The sequence below is a fragment of the Zootoca vivipara genome, chromosome 3 (genome assembly GCF_965207765.1).
Source record: "Zootoca vivipara chromosome 3, rZooViv2.hap1.1, whole genome shotgun sequence".
Classification (NCBI taxonomy): domain Eukaryota; kingdom Metazoa; phylum Chordata; class Lepidosauria; order Squamata; family Lacertidae; genus Zootoca; species Zootoca vivipara.
In genome coordinates this window covers 44,972,746-44,991,617 of record NC_142586.1, presented here as the reverse complement: position 1 = coordinate 44,991,617, position 18,872 = coordinate 44,972,746, and the positions used below count along the sequence as shown (strand labels likewise).

Here is an 18,872-nt window from a genome sequence, read left to right as displayed (position 1 = left end):
ACCTTTACCTTTACCACCTGCTAAAGCAATATAGCTGTGGTCCAGTTTAATATTATTAGGGGGATTTGTCGGTAAATATAATCTGTTTTAGCAGGGGCAGTTAGGACCTGTGTTCTGTATTGCGGGTTTGGTTCCAGGACAAAGACAAAATGGCTCAAAGTCAGGAAGCCCAGAACCGACCCCACCCCTACCATCCGACGTGGAGGGCTGCTAACCAGGCTCTGGGAAAGTTGCAGTAAGGACCTGAGACGCTTCCAGAGCTGTCCCATGACATTCCCAGAGCCCAGCAAGCAAGGAAAACCCACTAGATGTGTGGGATGGGGGGGGGGAATAAATGGAACAGTGGGTTTTCCCAACTCTCCATTTATTTATTTATTTATATATTTATTTTTCCAGGCACCCTCATAAGTTGTATACAATACACCTATACATAATACACTCTCTGTATATTGAGTGCATGAGCATATGGGAGAAGATAACAAGGGTGTCTGGCTATATGTAGTCAGAATATTTATTAGTTTTCCTCATTCCAGGGTTGGTTGGGCTGCTTGTAATTTTGAATAATAACCCTTCAAGTTCATTGGCATCCACAGAAATGTGTTTGTTAGCTGTCTAATGACTTAAATTTTCAAGGCAATAGGCTAGCCACTCTTGCTTAATTTTTGTACCAGAATAGACACTGCTGTTTCTATATATTTGAATTGTTACTGACAGGAATGTTTACCTATCAGTAGAAGCTGGCAAAAGATTAAGCGATCAATTGTGTCACAGTAAAAAAATAAAATCTTGTTTAACCTTCAGGCTCTCCATACTTGGATTTTGAAAAGGCTTATGGTAGATCAAAGTCTCCTATAAATTTTGTAGTTGCAGGTTAGATCTGTTTGTGCTATAGATCAGTAATTTGGCTAAGGACAGGAAGCAAATGGACAGTACACAATGGAGGAAAGAATCCCTGTTGGGATTAACTAAATCGTATAGTCTGGTGTGGGGTGAGAAGTGAAGTTAAGCCACGTTGCAGAGCATGCCAAATTATTTAACATAACAAAAATCAGACTGTGAAGAATTTTAGAGGAATTTCTTCAAACCGTGTGAATGGGCAACAGAATGACCAATGGGATCAGTATAAGTTAGTGCAAGTGCACATTGGTATAAAATAAAAGCAAACCACATCCTGACTTGGACCCCCTTTGGTGTGCTAAATGTTCCTCTTTCTCATAGAGTAAAATTTAGGATATATGGTAGCATTTATTTATGTTTTTGTAACATTGTGCCTTTTATATATATTCATAGTATAAGTCATACCTCTTCTTGCGAATGCTTCATGTTGCGTTTTTGGGGTTAAGAACGCGGCAAACCCATAAGTGTTTACTTCTGGGTTTCACCGCGTGCGCAGAACCTTTCTGCGCACTTCACACATGTCCAGAAGTGTTCTGCGCGGTTCGTGCATGCGCAAAAGCGCTCTATCGCTCGCCGCACATGCGCAGAAGCGCCACTGTGGTTGCAGACTTTTCGAGGTGCGAATGGCACCCCGGAACGGATCATGTCCACAACCAGAGGTACCACTGTATGACCATTTTTGAATGCTATTTACATTTCTGTTTACCTTATCTCAGAATTGGTATCATCGTACTTTTAAGCATTTGGTTGCTTCAGATGGTTGCATAAGTAAAATAGCTGGAAAGAAGATTTCTGTCTTTCAGTGTGCATAATTTAATTTGATGTAAGTAAATATGTCATGCCTTTAATTCTGGATTTAATGCTCTAAAGGTGTAGTGAATATGCCATTAGTGGCGATCTTGCATGCTAGCTGGTAACAAATTGATTCTTGCTAAAATAAATAAATAAATAAAATAAAGTAGATTATGCAAATATAAATTACCCCACAAGCTTTTAAGCTGCAAAAGTTACCTTTGGAAGTCATGCTTTGCCATTAGAATTCTAGATTTTTCTTCAATCAAGTGAGTTTTAGGCTTTATACAGGACTATTCCAGCCTCACAAATTGTCGTATATACTCAAGCCAACTTTTTCAGCACATTTTTTATGCTGAAAAAGCCCCCCTTGGCTTATACTCGAGTGAGGCGGGCAGCAGCAGCGGAGGGACGAGCGGCCCAAAAGGAGCCCTTTCTCGCTGCTGGTCCCGCCGCCGCCCGCCTCTCGCAAGGGTAGGCACAGTAGCCGTGGTTGGGAGAGGCGCTGTGCTGTGCTGTGCCTCTCCCAACTGTGGCTCCTATGCCTGCTCCGAGCGGCAGAGGCGGTGGCGGAGGGACGAGCGGCCCGAAAAGAGCCCTTTCAGGCTGCTCCTTCCTCTTCTGCCGGTTTGTGGTGTGATGAACACTCAAGTCAATAAGTTTTCCCAATTTTTTTTTTGGGGGGGGGGTAAAATTAGGTGCCTCGGCTTATATTCGGGTCAGTTTATACTCGAGTATATACGGTAAGTAGAAAGTTAATAATAAGAATTAGATTCAAAGCTGTAAACGTATAAGTTACAGCACAAATAACAAATGACATGAGAGATTTGTTTCTGTCCCTTTCGCACATCTTCCACTTTTAACCACATTTCACATCAACTTTACTCTTGATTCAATTCTGAAGTAAATTCAAAAAGAATGCAAATGTACTGCTTATATGGCATATGCTGGCATTCCTTCACTATGTTTTCCAATTTCAACAAATGGAGTCATTAAATAGTTAATTGGTAACCTTGGTCTGTAACTTTTGGAGTATTAGTTCAGTATTAGTTCAGCAAGCTTTATGTATGTACAGGCAGTCGAGTCATTATACTGAGCCTTTACCATTAATGAACTTCTTGATCAGTAGGAGATGGCATGCAATGTGTCCATGGTTGTGTTTGCACCGCATACAAACAATGTTATGTCCAATAGCAGGAGGGAGCTGCAGTGACCTTCAGACTTGTATATTACTTTTTTCTCATACTGACATGGCTAAGAGATGGACTTTGGCTGATCTTGACTTGTTTTATTCATTCTAGGGATCATGGCTTATTCCAAATTACAGTTTAAATAAACCAGCTGGCCACAGTTTGGAATAAATTAACATGATTATTTAAATTATAAACCGCTTATATGCAAAAATGGCTTTTAAGTGGTTTACAACTATGAAATCAGTTATAAAATCTGTACAAAATTAAAATACACAATAATAATCCAAGCAAACCATTTAAACTTCCTCAACTAAAATGTACAATCAAGGAAGTTTAAAAGCATGGCAGTTAAAACAGTTAAAACAATAAGACTAGAAGTTCAGGTTCAGATGAATGCTTGCCAAAAAGGCATGTTTTCAAGAGGCAATGCCAATACAGATGGAAACTCTCATATTTCAGCAGGAAAAGCTATCCGCAACACTGGTACCACCAGTGAAAAAGCCCTCCTCTGATAATCATCAGGTTGTGGCAAAACCAACCATGTTCCATTTGCTGAACATGTTGCCATTAGCAGGCATTTGAAGGAAATATGGTTTTTCAGGTAACCTTGTTCAGAGTTATTTAGTAGCAGAACCTTAAAACTGGTGCAATGGCTAATAGGCAGCTAGTGAAGATTCCTCCATACTGGCAAGATATATGCCCAATAAGGAGCACCACCCAGGCTGCAGTGTTCTGCATAAGCTGCAATCTCTGAACTAGAGAAGCCCCACATAGAGTCACTGCAATAGTCCAGGTATGATGCTATCAATGAATGTGTCACAGTGGCTAAATTATCCCAATCCAGCAAAGGGTGTAGTTGACATACCAACCAAAGTTGGTGATACTCTTTACAACAGAGGCTGCCTAGGTCCATAGACAAAGATGGATCCAATCTGTGTACCTGTTTTCCAGAGGGAGGCCATATAGGCTGGCCACACACACCCCAGTTGTCAGACCTGGTAACCACTTACCCATAGCGTGTCTTCTGTAACTGGATTCAGCTTCAGTTCACTGACTCTCATCCAATGCACCCCTGCATCCAGACAGTGGTTCAGCTTATGTATGGCCTTTCTTGACTGAAATCAAATAGAAAAGTAGATCAGAGTGTTGCAAACCTCCTGATGATTGTTCCCAATGTGGGTACTCAATTGCAACGCCCCATAAGATGTAGACGGGTAGTCCCCCAGTTCTCTGCTGGTGGTCATGCAAATAGGATAGGAACCACCAAACTCCCAAACCACAGAGATAGTCCCCTAGGATACCATGGTTAATGGTATCAAAAGCAGGTGAAATACTTAGCAGCAGCAGCAGGGCTACACGGCCTGTTTCTCCTTCAAAGGAGATCATATTTTCAAGATAAACCACCCATGGTCCAGATAGTAGGACAAGCCAAAACTCAAGGAAACTGCATATGAATGCTGGCAAAATCCTTCATCCAGTTGCATTGGAAGAATTAGAGGAGTATATGACTTGCATATTTGAAATACCAACTTTAAGGCTATTGAAGAATATCTCCTAGAAACAAATGCTTTGCAGTCATTTCAACCATTATCTCTTCCGTTCATCTTGTCAGAAGTTGTTTTAACTAAATCACCAGTGATGGTGTGGTCTGGTATACTTGAAAGTTTTCCTGATTAGGCTGTAATCTTATTTAGGAAACCATAATGAGGAAATAAAGACTGAATAGCACTTTAAATCCAGCTGGCCAGAAAAAAGCCAATCTCAATATTGCTAATAAGCTTCAAAATCTGTAGGTGTTCATCATTTGTCTCTTAGAAGTCGGCAGGGGAATCTGCCAATAACAAGATAGATGTATCATCTGGCTAAAATAGTGCTTGCTGCAATACTTGCTGTGGTTCAGCAAATGTTGAAGGGGCAAAAGCAGCTCTGTAAATCTAGATGGCAAGATGTAAAGTTTGTACAAAGCACACAGTAATGATGTCTTACTTGCTTGTTACCAGCTAGCCATTTTATAGAACTGAAATTAAATTAGGTAGTACAGTATCTTGGAAATCGTTTGCTTTGGTGGTCAAGTATACGTGAACCTAGGAAACTTTTAGTGTCCAAAGGGGGATTGAAGAAGTTGATGGTTAACAGGGTTTTCAGCATCTGCAATGGCCATGGAGACTATTAGATGTAACAGGGTTCAAAGCTGATGTCAAGCACTGAAGAGATTTGTTAGCAAGAGAGTAATTCAATGGAAGAGAACAGTAAGTAGGTCAGGGGGAGGCAGACATCAAGTCCTTTAAAATTCTGTTTCACTAAAGATACAGCAAAGACATTCCCTTTTCTTTATCCTTGAAGTGATAAATGTATCTTTCGATTTTGTCATCCCAGTATAGTTTGCCTATTTATACACACAAACTAAGGAAGGGGGAAAGGTGCTGATTGTTGTTGGAAGTAGTAGACCATCAGTGTGCCACCACTGACTGACTTGCACGCAAAAGTTTTTTAGAAGTTTTTTAAGGCTGAATATATTGATAGCACTGAACTGTAAATCTTCCCACAATCCATGGACAGGCAAAAACCTAGTTTGAGAAAACTTTGTGACCTCCTTATCAGAATGGGAAAAGCCACTCAAGAAATATTAAATAAATGCTCACAGTTTCTACACTTTTTGCTAAATAATAATAAATAAATAAATAAATAAATAAATTTTACTTTATACCTCGCCCTCCCCAGCCAAGGCCGGGCTCAGAGCGGCTAACACCAAATATAAAACAACTAGTTAAACTACAACTCAACAACAAGACTAAATACATTAAAATTAAAATTATAAATTATAAAAATGCAGCCTCATACAAAAGGGGGAGGGAAAATGGGGGAGGGGATCAGGTTGGCTCCAGGCCAAATGCCAGGCAGAACAACTCTGTCTTACAGGCCCTGCGGAAAGATATCAGGTCCCGCAGGGCCCTGGTCTCGGTAGACAGAGCGTTCCACCAGGTCGGGGCCATGGTTGAAAAGGCCCTGGTTCTAGTTGAGGCTAATCTGATTTCCTTCGCGCCCGGGACCTCTAAGGTATTACTATTTATGGACCTTAAGGTCCTCTGTGGGGCATACCGGGAGAGACAGTCCTGTAAGTACGAGGGTCCTAGGCTGTAAAGGGCTTTAAAGGTCAAAACCAGCACCTTAAATCTGACCCTGTACTCCGCCAGAAGCCAGTGCAGCTGGAAAAGCACTGGGTGAATATGCTCCCATGGCAGGGACCCCGTGAGGAGCCTCACTGCAGCATTCTGCACCCGCTGGAGTTTCTGGGACAGCTTCAAGGGCAGCCCCGCATAAAAGCACTCATTGTTGTAGGATGGTTGTCCATGCCTACCCTAAGCTAAATATTTCAAACATAAGTGGATTCTGTGCCAAAAGTACATTGGGGAAAATACATTGGGGAAACTTGCAGGGAAATGAGGCTTTGAAAAATAGTGTACAGCAGGGATAGCCAGTATGGTGCCCTCTAAATGTTGTGATTTGCAGTTCTCATCAGCACCAGCCAACATGCCCAGTGGTCAGGGATGATGGACATGGCAGTCCACAACATCTGGAAGGGAGAATGATGCTGATTTGCCACATTGGTGTACAATAAATTATTATTATTATTATTATTATTATTTATACCCTGCCAAGTGTTCCTGTTGGGAGGCATTGATTCAAAGTTATCAGAGCTAACTTTAATCACCGAGAACTAACATGGCTGAGCTTGAAGTGGCGTCTAGTTTTTACGCGTTCCTCTCTAGTGATGATCAATATTAATTACAGATAATCAAAGGGCATGAGATGAAGCCTTCTGCTCATCAAAATTTGAGTGTTTGTTCAACTTCAAGCTGAATTAATTTTTTATATATATACCAGATGCAAAAATGCATCAAAATTGGATAAAGCACCCCCCCCCCAAAAAAAAATGTATGTGTTTTTCTGGTCTACTAGTTTAACCATAAACTGAAATTCTTAACAGGATGATAATTCTCAGTTGCAGTGGCATCACGGAAGAAGGATTTTACCACTGCCTGCTCCACTGGGCAGGAAAAGGATCTGTGCCAAAACTGGTCAGCTTCAAAATGTCACCATTTAATCTGCCTTTGCCGCCACCAGACTCTTTGATGATAATGACTGAGATCAACAAAATGATTAGGTTTTCTAGCCAGAGATTATTTGGAAATGTTTTGAGAAGATTATCCAATCACAATTCCTCAGGGCCATTCTCAGGATCCCCCCTTCTGTTGCGGGTACGATCATGAGATTGGAGACCGGTTGCCAAGCCTTTACGTATGTGGCCCTGAAAGCAAAATTATGGCTATGGCTCAAACTATGTTTTAGACCGATGGGTTTGGCCCCCCTGATTCTGAGGGATAATTTTAAATCTCCATGGGAAAGGGAAGTGGTAGAGGAAGTGCAAAAGTGCGGTCTGTCCTCCCTTTATATTGAGTCCATGACATACAGCCGCGCTAAAGCGATGATCGCTCAGAGATTGGGGGATATCGCCAGACAGGAGGACATAGCCCGCGTGAAATCTGGGATGTTTTTAGGGGAGCAGGTTATCGGTCTGCACCAGCCCGTTACCTGGCGGATATCCACTACGTGGAATACTGCAGACTAATTACTGCGGCTAGACTGAATGTCCTTGATTCAGCGGTTTTGAGGGGAAGCTTTGGAGGAGTCCCATACGGTCAGAGAATGTGCCATTGTGCCTTGGGTGAGGTAGAATCCACAGAACACATTCTATTGAGTTGTCCCTTTTATAATGATTTAAGGCAATATCTTATAGACCCGTATTTATCTCAGTTTAGTTCCCGACCAAGAGAACAACAGGCAGCATATTTGCTAAACAAGCCCACTGGGAAAATAACCTTCTCAGTGGCTAAATTCCTCTTCCTGGCGCTCAAGTGTCGGAAACGTATAATCGAATGTCTTGATGTGGGTTATCTGTAGGAGGTTTAGTAGCGCGGTCATACCCCATTTATGTATCCCTCTGATGCCTTTAGTTTTATATTTTTATGTATCCCTCTGATGTCTTCAGTTTTATATGTTTATCTTTGTATTGAGAAATGTTTTTTTTTCTGACTATCGGTCGAATAAAGTATATTGATTGATTGATTGGTTTTGAGAATATCCACATTTGTAGGTAGTCTTAATAATGGTGGTCAGCCATCCCATCAGAAAGGTTGAATAGGAAATAGTGCTACCAAAATGGAATGTTCAGTGACAAGAGTGTCTCAAAGGTGTTCACTTCACATAGAATTGTAGAGTTGGAAGGGACCCTGGGGATCATCTAGTTCAGCCGCCTGCAATGCAAGAATATGCAGCTGTGCCATACAGGGTTCAAACCTGCAACCTTGGCATTATTAGCACCATGCTCTAACCAACTTGTTGGACTACAACTCCCCACAGTGTGGACATTGTCCTGGGTTCAATGAGAGTTGTCGTTCATGAGAGCGCCAGATTGGGGAAAGCTGCTTCAAGTTGTTTGTTTGTTGCCACCCAGCGCAGAATATGAGGGAGAAGGTGCTGTATTTGGTAGAAATTGAATCCACTGTTGCATTTTTAACATAGTAAGAAATATATTTTTGATTTATTTCTCTCTTCTTTTTCGCTAAAGCTACCTCTGTTCAAGGAAAGTATCACCTTCTTCCTTTAAACCACTTTCAGTAGTGTTTTTAAAAAGTCTTCAGCAAGATTTGTTAATCCCTCCCTCCCCCCCCCCCCCGATAGTCATAAAATTGTGTAGTGTTAACCTGGAGACATTTCCTTTGTGCTTTGCTTGCATATTTTGTCATTTAAAAGCTTAGTTTTTCCCTAAGAAAAGCTACACAAGCTCTCAGCTCTTGAGACACCAGAACTAGCTTTGAACTTCAGAGTACAGATCTAATTACACAGCTTGTAGCCGTGGAACCACTTTTCTCTATTCCAAATTACTTTTCCCAACTTATTTGCATAATGTAATGCATAGAGGTTAGCCACTGAAATAAAATAAAATACAAAATCTCTTGACATACTTAGGACAGGCTAAGTTAACCCGCTTAGAACCGCAGGGTTGTTCTGTTTTATATGCTCATTCAGTAGACTGAAATAAAAAGATATATTTTGAAAGTACTGTGCATCATGGTCTTGGATCGAGGCTGGTCTTTTCCTTTCCTTTTAAAAAAAGTTTTAGTCCTGAAGTAAATGAAGTTGTTGCCATCCAATTCAGGTAGCGTAGTGCGGGTTTATAAAGCTATATACAATTTTAGGAGAGAGAATAGGGATACATTTTTCTCTCTTATAACGCTAAAACCCTGGGTCACCCACGTTGCTATACACACTGCAGTTAAAATATCATTCTCCCTGGTATGCTTGTTTTCTACATGTGATGATATCTTGTTCTTGAAGCCTATGAGCACTCATATACAGTCCAAAGTGGTCCACGCACTACTTGTATGACCTCATATGCTCTTTGTGAGGACTAAGCCTAAGTTAGAGCTCTGAAACTGAATTGTAGACTGTGAAAAAGAAAAGGGGGGAAAGTGTTCATGCTTTCATTTGCTGTACATACCATCTATTTGTTTGTTCTAAATTGGAACAGGCTGGATAACCTGTGGACCTCTAAAGGTTGTTGGGCTCCATCTTCCATCTTCCCTGATCAATGGCCATGCTAGCGAAAGCTGATGAGAATTTGAGTCAAACAGTCTCTGGAGGGCCAGAGGTTAACTAACCCCGATTAAAATGACTTCTATGTGTTTATTATTTAATTTAGTCCTAAACCACTAGTATTATTAACCAATTCCTATTGCTAAATAATTTTTGAAAAATCTTTTTTATTTCAAGGTGATGGTGTTTGTTCATGCTCGGAATGCTACTGTCAGAACTGCAATGGCTCTTCGTGAGAAAGCTAAAAATAATGGTCACATTTGCTACTTTTTACCAACCCAAGGTCCTGACTATGGGCAACTAGAAAAACAAGTAAGTGGTTTCTATGGCTAATTGGTTTTGATGTCCTACCAAAACAAGATCCATTAATATCTTCCTGTTTTTACTGCTTACCACGGTGTGTTTTTCTTTTGTTTTTTAATGGATTAAACATTTTGTTCTGTGTTTGAAGACACTAAGGGTTAAATTTCACAAGCATTGCATTTACCTTTTGTCTGCTTCTAGGGCTACAAATACGTTTTTTTTCTGATGAAAGCAGTATTTTAAACATGAATGTGGCATTCATGATTTATGCAAGGCAGATGTATGTCGAAACATATTGTAAGCAGTAATCCATAAGACTTCTGCTGTTGCCTCATAGCATGGGAGCCAATGTACCATTTAACCCTCTTGCAACACCTTGGAAACATCACAAGGTCTTGACTATATGAGAGCTGTCCTCAACTTGGTTCCTTCTCATGCCACCATTTTTAAGTTGCCAGGAGATTAATTTCACACCGAGAAGGAGCACCATGTGCATTCTTCTCAAAGGCCTCAATCTTTTAGTTAGAACAACATGACACCTACACCCATGAATATAGTGTCAAGTGGCCCCTGTTTGTAGGATTCCTAGTTTCCTTGGGGGGGAGGGGAAGAGATGTGATATGAATACGATAAATAAAATATTCACAATATTTCGTATCTCTGATAGTATTTCACATTGTGGCAGCTGCTGGCTGTTAATCAATGCTAGTGTTGTGGTAGTTTACCAAGAGTGAATCATTGGCATTCTAAGTTGGTCTTAAATAGAGTGTAGATGTTGCTCTGTGAGTACTTTTAGGTGTATATTGAGTTTATGCTCATGTCAGTTGACAAACGTGTCTTCCTACCATAAGTTTATCTAACCATGATCCCCGGTAGCATGGAAACTGGCTCTGGCTGGAGAAGTGAAGGCCTGCATCCTTGACTTCATTTGCCAAACCAACTGGAAACATTACTAATAATTTACCTGTTCTACTTATTCACCAAGCTCTTTACCATTGACTTCTGTATTTCTCCCTGGCTCCAGCTGTGGCTGCAAAGTTCAACCATGGTTAATTTACGGTGGAAGAACGTGTGCTGTCTGCTAATATTTCAACATGGGATTTAAGTGCGTTCACTATTTTTTGTTGTTGTTGGTACTCCTTGACATGTCATGCTAATTAAAATCCATCTGTTAAGATACAGCGACACATTACTAAAACATTAATATTATTTTCCATAAATGACAGTTTGCTGCTAAAACCCATAGGTTGCTCTCTCATTAGTGATAATTAATGGAGCTATTTCACTGCCCTGTGAGACACACGAACAAAAGAGATGTTTTCATCTGCTGATGTTTGCAGGAAAGAGTCATTTGTAGTTTGTAGCTCATTTATGCAAAACATTTATCATAACAAAACCGAAGCAGAGCACATCAAAGGCTTGCTTCAGATATAACCTTGCTTAAAATGTCAGCGGCTTTCCTAGAATCATAGAACTGCAGAGTTGGAAGGGACACTGGCGTTCATCTAGTCCATGGGTAGGCAACCTAAGGCCCGGGGGCTGGATCCGGCCCAGTTGCCTTCTAAATCCGGCCCACGGGACGGTCCGGGAATCAGCGTGTTTTTACATGACTAGAATGTGTCCTTTTATTTAAATGCATCTCTGGGTTATTTGTGGGGCATAGGAATTTGTTCATATTTTTTTTCAAAATATAGTCCAGCCCCCCACAAGATCTGAGGGACAGTGAACCGGCCCACTGCTGAAAATGTTTGCTGACCCCTGATCTAGTCCAACCCCCTGCAATGCAGGAATCCCAACTATTAATGACAGATGGACATCCAACATATGCTTAAAAACCTACATTAAGGAAGGAGTCCATTCTGGGTAATAATAAATTATTATTTATACCCCGCCCTTCCCAGTTCAAAAACCCAGGCTCAGGGCGGCTAACAACAAATTTATAACTCTTAATTGGAATACAACATAAAAGCAGCATAAAATACAGTATAAAAGCACGAATAACAATAAAATGCCAGTTCAATAAGCAATTTGGGTAAAATCCATCCAATAAACATTAGATAGTCACCAGCGCTAGCTAGCTAAATTAGACCTACTTGGGCCAGCGAGGAGGCCAGGGGAGAATTAGCTGTGGGGTCCCAGAGCGGGTAATCTTCATAAAAGGGGGAAGGGGGAAGAGAAGGGAAATAAAAGATCAGGCTGAGTTCAAATTAAAGGCCAGGCGGAATAGCTCTGTCTTACAGGCCCGGCGGAAGGAGGTTAAATCCTGTAGGGCCCTAGTCTCATGGGACAGAGCATTCCACCAGGTTTGAGCCATCACTGAAAAGGCCCTGACAGGGATAGTCTGACTTCCTTAGGGCCCGGAACCTCTAAACTATGGTTATTCATGGATCCATTTCTATGGCTTGAGCCTCATGTGGCCTCAGTGATGTGGAGCGACTTTCATCAGCTTTGGCTGGTGGCTCAGCTGTGCCCCTTTCTGGACAGAGATAGCCTAACTTCAGATGACTATGCTCTGGTAACCTCTAGGGGTAGGCAACTTAAGGCCTGGGGTTCGGATGCGGCCCAATCGCCTTCTCATTCCGGCCCACGGACGGTCCGGGAACCAGCATGTTTTTACATGAGTAGAATGTGTCCTTTTATTTAAAATGCATCTCTGGGTTATTTGTGGGGCATAGGAATTTGTATATATAGTCCGGCCCACCACATGGTCTTAGGGACGGTGGACTGGCCCACAGCTGAAAAAGTTTGCTGACCCCTGCTCTAGGTTATATTACTGCAACATGTTATATGTGGGGCTGCATCTGAAGACGATTTGGAAACTTCAGCTGGTGCAGAATTTGGCATCCAAGTTGCTCACTTGGACAAGACGGTTTCAGCATATGACACCAATCCTGGTCCATCTGCACTGGCTGCCAAGAAGCTTCTGGGCTTTCTGCTGTTAGCATCCTTTTCTGCATTCCCCCCCCCCCTCTCCCCTTCTGATTTTAGCATGTTGCAATCTTGTAATGAATTCCTATTAGTGAAGAATTATTTTTAAATGTTCTGAATGAAAATGACTTAGTTTTTTTTTAAAAAAAGGATTATCTTATTTGCTTACTGAGAACAATAATACTTTTTCAGTAAAAGATAAGTTAATCTGGTTTGCGTCTTGCTAAGCAGGTAATTACAAAATTCTGCAGATGAACTTATAAAATGGGGGGGAGTGTTTAATAAATATAGGAGAATGAGATATAGGAGGTGTTATTAATTAACACTGTTCATATTCCCATCTATACTCTGGCAATATCTTTGGCGTAATTAAATAAGATAATATCTCAGTAAAATAAAGTTTAGGGATTGGGTAAGGAGGGACCGACTGCGGCCAAACAAACTTGTGTTCTTAAGAGTAAATGGCCTTGTTTGCGCTTTACATTATCCATCATAGCAAAAATATACTATGGTTTAATGTGAAAGAGCAACCTGCTGATGGGCCCTTTGCTCCTCTCTCATTGTTGGCTTGTGCTGTGAACTGTCCAGCACATCCATCCAAAAAATGAAATTATGAACAATGGGAACTTTGAGTGCAGCTCTACAATATTTTTTCATTTTTCTGTTCTTAATATAGCAATGGAGGCGGGGGGGGGGGCTTAAAGCAGATATTTGCTAGCTTCAAACATAAGTAACCAAACATTATAAATTAGACTTCTTATTCTTATTTATTTGTACCCTGCACATCTGGCTGGGTTTCCCCAGCCACTCTGGGCGGCTTCCAACAAAGATTAAAAATACGTTAAAACAGTCTTTAAAAACTTCCCTGAACAGGGCTGCCTTCAGATGTCTTCTAAAGGTCAGATACCATACTCTTTGACATCTGATGGGAGGGTGTTCCATAGTCTGGGGTTATCTACATTGTGTCATCCAGATATTTGGGGCTACAACTCCCATCAGCCCCACCTATTATGGTTAGAGATGATTGGAGTATAGTCCACAACATATGGAGGTCATAGGGTTTGCTGTTCCTGGGACAGTTCCGTTCCCAACCTCAATTGTGTGTCTTATGGGTTGCCAATAGAGAAGCAACCCAGCTTTGTCGGGACATGGTTGACTCTGGTAGGTTGGCTTGACTTTGCCCTGATTTAATTGGGGCACGCAGACTCTTCTGTCACAGTAGTCATATGGCAGAGAGGCAGACCCACAGTGATAGTGTGTATGTACACATACATGCATGTGTGGATAGATGGGATACGGTAGTTGAAGGCATATCTTCCCCTTCACTCTGAATAACCCACACCATGAATTATTAACAAATTTTAATTTGTTTGGATACCGGTCAATAATGAAATTCGTTCAAGTTTTAGAAACAAAATTACTTTTGTCCTCATGCTGGGAAAGATGACATTGAAGAGAGAGTCTATTTTACTTCAGCAGCTTCCTATTCCACATAGCATAACATTTTGACAAAATAAAGAGCCAGTGGATTTTTTAAGAGCCTGACAGGAGACAACCTGCCCTTTCAATTTTGAAATAAAAACTCTCATAGGAATTAACAGACATCTGTAAGTAATTAAGAATTACTCTCAGGAATTTATTCTCGACTAAAGCTTTCAGGCATTATGGATGATGTCAATCCCTTTCAGAAACATTAAGAATTGGAAATAGTTGACAGAGAAGGAACACACACACACACAGAAAGAGAGAGAGAGAGAAAGAGAGAGTTAGGATCTGGAAAACAGTGGCTTATAGAAAAAGCAGCTAATCAGAGTTGAAGGCCTGCTTCACACATAATGTGTCAGGGACTGGCAGGGCTCTGACAAGCGTGTGACGGAGGCAGGAGGCCAGGGGATTGATCCAGGAGAGGAGGGCAGCCATTTATGGGGTTTGACACTGGCCATGAGGCTGGAACCAGGCCAGCAGGGGGAGAGGAATGGCCAGGGCTGTCATACAGAGATGGGCATGTTGGGGGAAGAGGCTGTTCAGGAGAGGGATGGGTCAGTCAAATCCCCGCCACTTCTCTCCCTGCTGTCTCCTAGAACCAGGAGAGGCATGAAGAGGGAAGAGCAGTGATGCCTTCTGTGCAGGAGAAGTCTCAGGTTGCGTACATGCACCCCGTCAGGTGAGGGTACATAAGCTGGTGGAGGGGCAAGGGCCCACTGTTACTGCAACTGCTCCACAGGGCACAGACCTTGGAACAGATGCCTAGAGGTTAGAAGCATGTGCAAATGTTTATCCGGGGTACCATGGGAGTTGCTGTAAGTGTCTTAAGATTTAACTATCAGACAAACACATTTCTTGGCTAGGGGTGCCTATGACATACAGTGGTACCTCTGGTTACGAACTTAATTCGTTCCGGAGGTCCGTTCTTAACCTGAAACCGTTCTTAACCTGAGGTTTAGCTAATGGGGCCTCCCGCTGCCACTGCGCCACTGCCATGCGATTTCTGTTCTTATCCTGAGGTAAAGTTCTTAACCCGAGGCACTACTTCCGGGTTAGCAGAGTCTGTAACCCGAAGTGTTTGTAACCTGGGGTATTTGTAACCCGAGGTGCTACTGTAATGCTAAACCATGGGCAGCTGTCATAGAGTCTTTCAAGTTGCATTTCAGTAAATTCAGTAGTGGCTAGGGATGAGGGGCGTGGAACAAGGAGCTCAATGAGTTCTACGTAGTTCTCCCCTGCTTGTTTTATCTTCATATAACAACCCTGTGAGTTAGCTAGGCTGAGAGATGATGACCGGCCCAAGGTCACTGAGTGAGCTTCATTTGTAGGGATTTGAACCTTCAAGTCAGCATTGTGTGAAGGCATTTTGGCTTCCCTCTCTTCCACCTACATGCTGTTCCGGGAGTTCTCTTGACCCCACACCAAAGCCAATTTCAGGGGCATGGGGAGGGGGAGGAGGAAAGAAGAGAATCCCTTTTGTACAACCACAAGTCCTTGCACAGAGCTTCCACCGACAGGACTCATTCATTGAATCCCAACCCTGGTCTCCCTAGTCTATGGTTGCCATATTTCAAAAAGTGAATATCCCGACACAAAAGTTGTTTTTTTATAGCAAAGTTGTTGAGCTGGTGTGATGGTTGAAAAGAAGCAATCTATAAATAAAGTACCGCCTGCAAGTTTATAAAGGCTTGCTATGCTGTTTTTTATTTTCTAGCCACTTATCTATTATGTGAACCTTGAGTTGGCTGTTCACACCAAGAATGTACTTCTGTGTCACATGCCTTATACCAGCATTTTAGTTTTGAATCAGTTTTAAACTGAAAATTATCTTCAGAACAGAAACATTTTAATGTAACACTAAAATATGTGGAGTGTGTGTGTGTGTGTGTGTGTGTGTGTGTGTGTGTGTGTGTGTGTAATCGGTATATGCATATATATAGTATTGAGAGCCACCTTGTGGAATTTTTTGTTGTTGCACATTTTTTGATGGCATTTTTCAGTATATAATCTGGGTTGCTGCTGTCTTTTAATAACTTATTTTTTTAAGTATTAGTACCTTTGTTTATACTCTGATTACTTTCTTCACTCAGCACTTTGAAAGTAACCTTTCCTCTATTCTTACTTTAAGCTGGTGAGAGCGAGAATGTGACCAATGGAATGATTTTAACAAGGTCAATACTTTCTGCAGTTATTGGCTGTATTTAGATGATCATATATTGGTTTCTTAAGTGAAGATTTGCAGAAGTCTCTTGCTCTCACACACAGCCCCTCAATTCCTCCCTTCACCATATGCAGTCATCAAACCAAGTAGTCTCTATTTAACCATAAGTTGCCTGAACTGGGAAAGTATCCTCACCAGCATCAGAACAAGACAGGATCTTAACCATTGTTTGAAGTTGGTTTAAGGACTGAAGCTGGTTCAGACAAAATGGGAAACTATGGTTAAAAACTTCCTGGTTTAATCACAACTCACACAAAGCAGCTTGTGTGAGGAAAACACTTCTGAATCTCAGGTTACTAAACCAGGATCATCCAACCTGGGCCATTGTGTTCAAACATGCTCAATGGTGATAAATGGTAACAGATGTTCCAAATAACATAATGCCTTCCTGTTGGTAGTGTAGTTGCTTTTTACACTTTCCTGTTAAATATGCCTTGATGGTATAAAACAACTGGATGATTATGTATATTACCTGTTTGTCTCTGAAACTTGCAAAACAACACCATTGAGGACTAATGAATGTCTCTTTGGTGCCAGTTCTATGCTTCAACAATGCCAGGTGCCTAAATTGGCTGTATATTTGCAAGAATTTAACAAGCACCTGGCTGGATGTATGTAATCCTCCAGCACTCCACAGGAAAGTAGATCAAAATGTAGTACGTTAAGACTGCAATTCTAAATACACTTACTAGGCAGTGAGCCCAAGTGAGCACAGTGGGACTTCGGAGTAAACTTGAGTAGGGTAGTCCTGTAAGAATCACATGTCCACTTCTTGTGTTGGCCTGACTGGAAGTCTATTTATTTGGGGTTAGTTTGTGTTTATCATTCTACACAGAATGTTTCAATTAGCAAGGGATGTTTATAATCTCATTTCCCTGCACTGCAGCCTTGTGAGTAAGCTATTTTAACCAATTTCCAGTTTGTTGACCACCAATCTTAGGCTGAATGAAAAAGAGGAAAGCCCAGAAAACTAAAGCACAGGTATTTGCTCTCTCTCTCCTTCTTAGTAAGATCTCAGTTATAGCTGAGACATTTACATCTTGCTTTGCAAAGTACAGTAAAAAATGGGAAAGCAAAAGCACAGGTAGCTCCCCCCCTTTTTTTTCGTCACTTTTCTCTGTAATATCTGAACACCTGAGCCTGGCAGAGGCTGCCTTGTGAACCTTGCTGTCAATGATCCAACCCTAATGTTCCATCCACTGGGCGACGCTGGCCTTTGTCTCCTGATGTCAATGTTTTAAATGTACGTTCTTGAAAGATATAGCCACCTCAAAAGCAGATAACTACGTATGTATTTTTGAACCCTCCTAATATTTCTATGGGTATGGCATCTGCTTATAGGATGACAGAGTTGTTCAGGATGGCATAATGAAATTTGGTATTACTCATTTCATAGATTACTAGTATGACTAGATATCTAACTATTAATCATGTATATTGGCAGCTGATTGCGTATTATAAAGGGCATGTTTATAACTACTTTATATAAACTGAGATACATTACTCCACCTCATTTTTTCCTCGCAGCTGCCCTGTAAGGTATGTCACCATAGGAAATGCTGGTTATAAATATAGAGTAAGATCCAGGCTTGCAATTCTCTTTACAAAATGATTTGAGATCTAGCAGAAGAGGAGATACGATAGCCATCTTCAAATATCTAAAGGGCTGTCATATGGACGATGGAGCGAGCTTGTTTTCTCCTGCTCCAGAGGCTATGAACCAACCAATGGATTCGAGTTACAAGAAAGGAGATTCCAAATAAACATCAGGAAGAACTTTTGATAGGAAGAGCTGTTCAACAGTAGAACAGACTCCCTCAGGAGGTAGTGGACTCTCCTTCCTTGGAGGTTTTTAACCAGGTACTTTAGTTGAGATTCTTGCTTTGCAGGGGCTTGAACTAGATGACCCTTGGTGTACCTTCCAGCTCTACAATTCTATGAGTCTATGAGAAGAGAGTATATGAGAAAGGGGAATTTTGTGGGTTCGCCCTACCCTCTGCAGCCCTCCAGCATCATTTTCCTAACTTCTGAGCAGTTGTTTGTGAGATGCAGGGAGAACGAGGAATCACTTCCCCTCCTTCTTCCTGCAGATGCTTCAGGTTCTCCTTCCACTAATCTGAATATAACCCATAATAAATAACATAATGGGAGGAATTCAACATCTCACTAAAGTGATTGTTCCATCAGGGCAAGCGTTTTGGCATGCCTTTCCCTGTTCTGAGGCTTCTCCTGGCTGCCCCACTGTGAGCGCGCACAGGGGGAAGGCCACATTGTGCAAGCAGCCGTCCTTGGGCGGGTGTCTGCTGACAGGACTCGTTGGCTAACTCCTACCCAATGGGTTGAATCTTATGCTGCTGTTGTGTAAACAGAACAGACTTCAGTTCACAAAACAGGGT

General features: G+C 41.6%; 1 protein-coding gene across 2 annotated transcripts in view; it reads left to right on the top strand.

Moving 5' to 3' along the window:
- ASCC3 (activating signal cointegrator 1 complex subunit 3) overlaps positions 1–18,872 on the top strand; it is a 202,937-nt gene that overhangs the window by 83,791 nt on the left and 100,274 nt on the right. For both annotated transcript variants that reach the window (XM_035109325.3, XM_088665994.1), the window contains one exon: positions 9,717–9,851. In XM_035109325.3, coding sequence (XP_034965216.2) covers positions 9,717–9,851 — 135 coding nt within the window. The remainder of the gene's footprint in view (positions 1–9,716; positions 9,852–18,872) is intronic.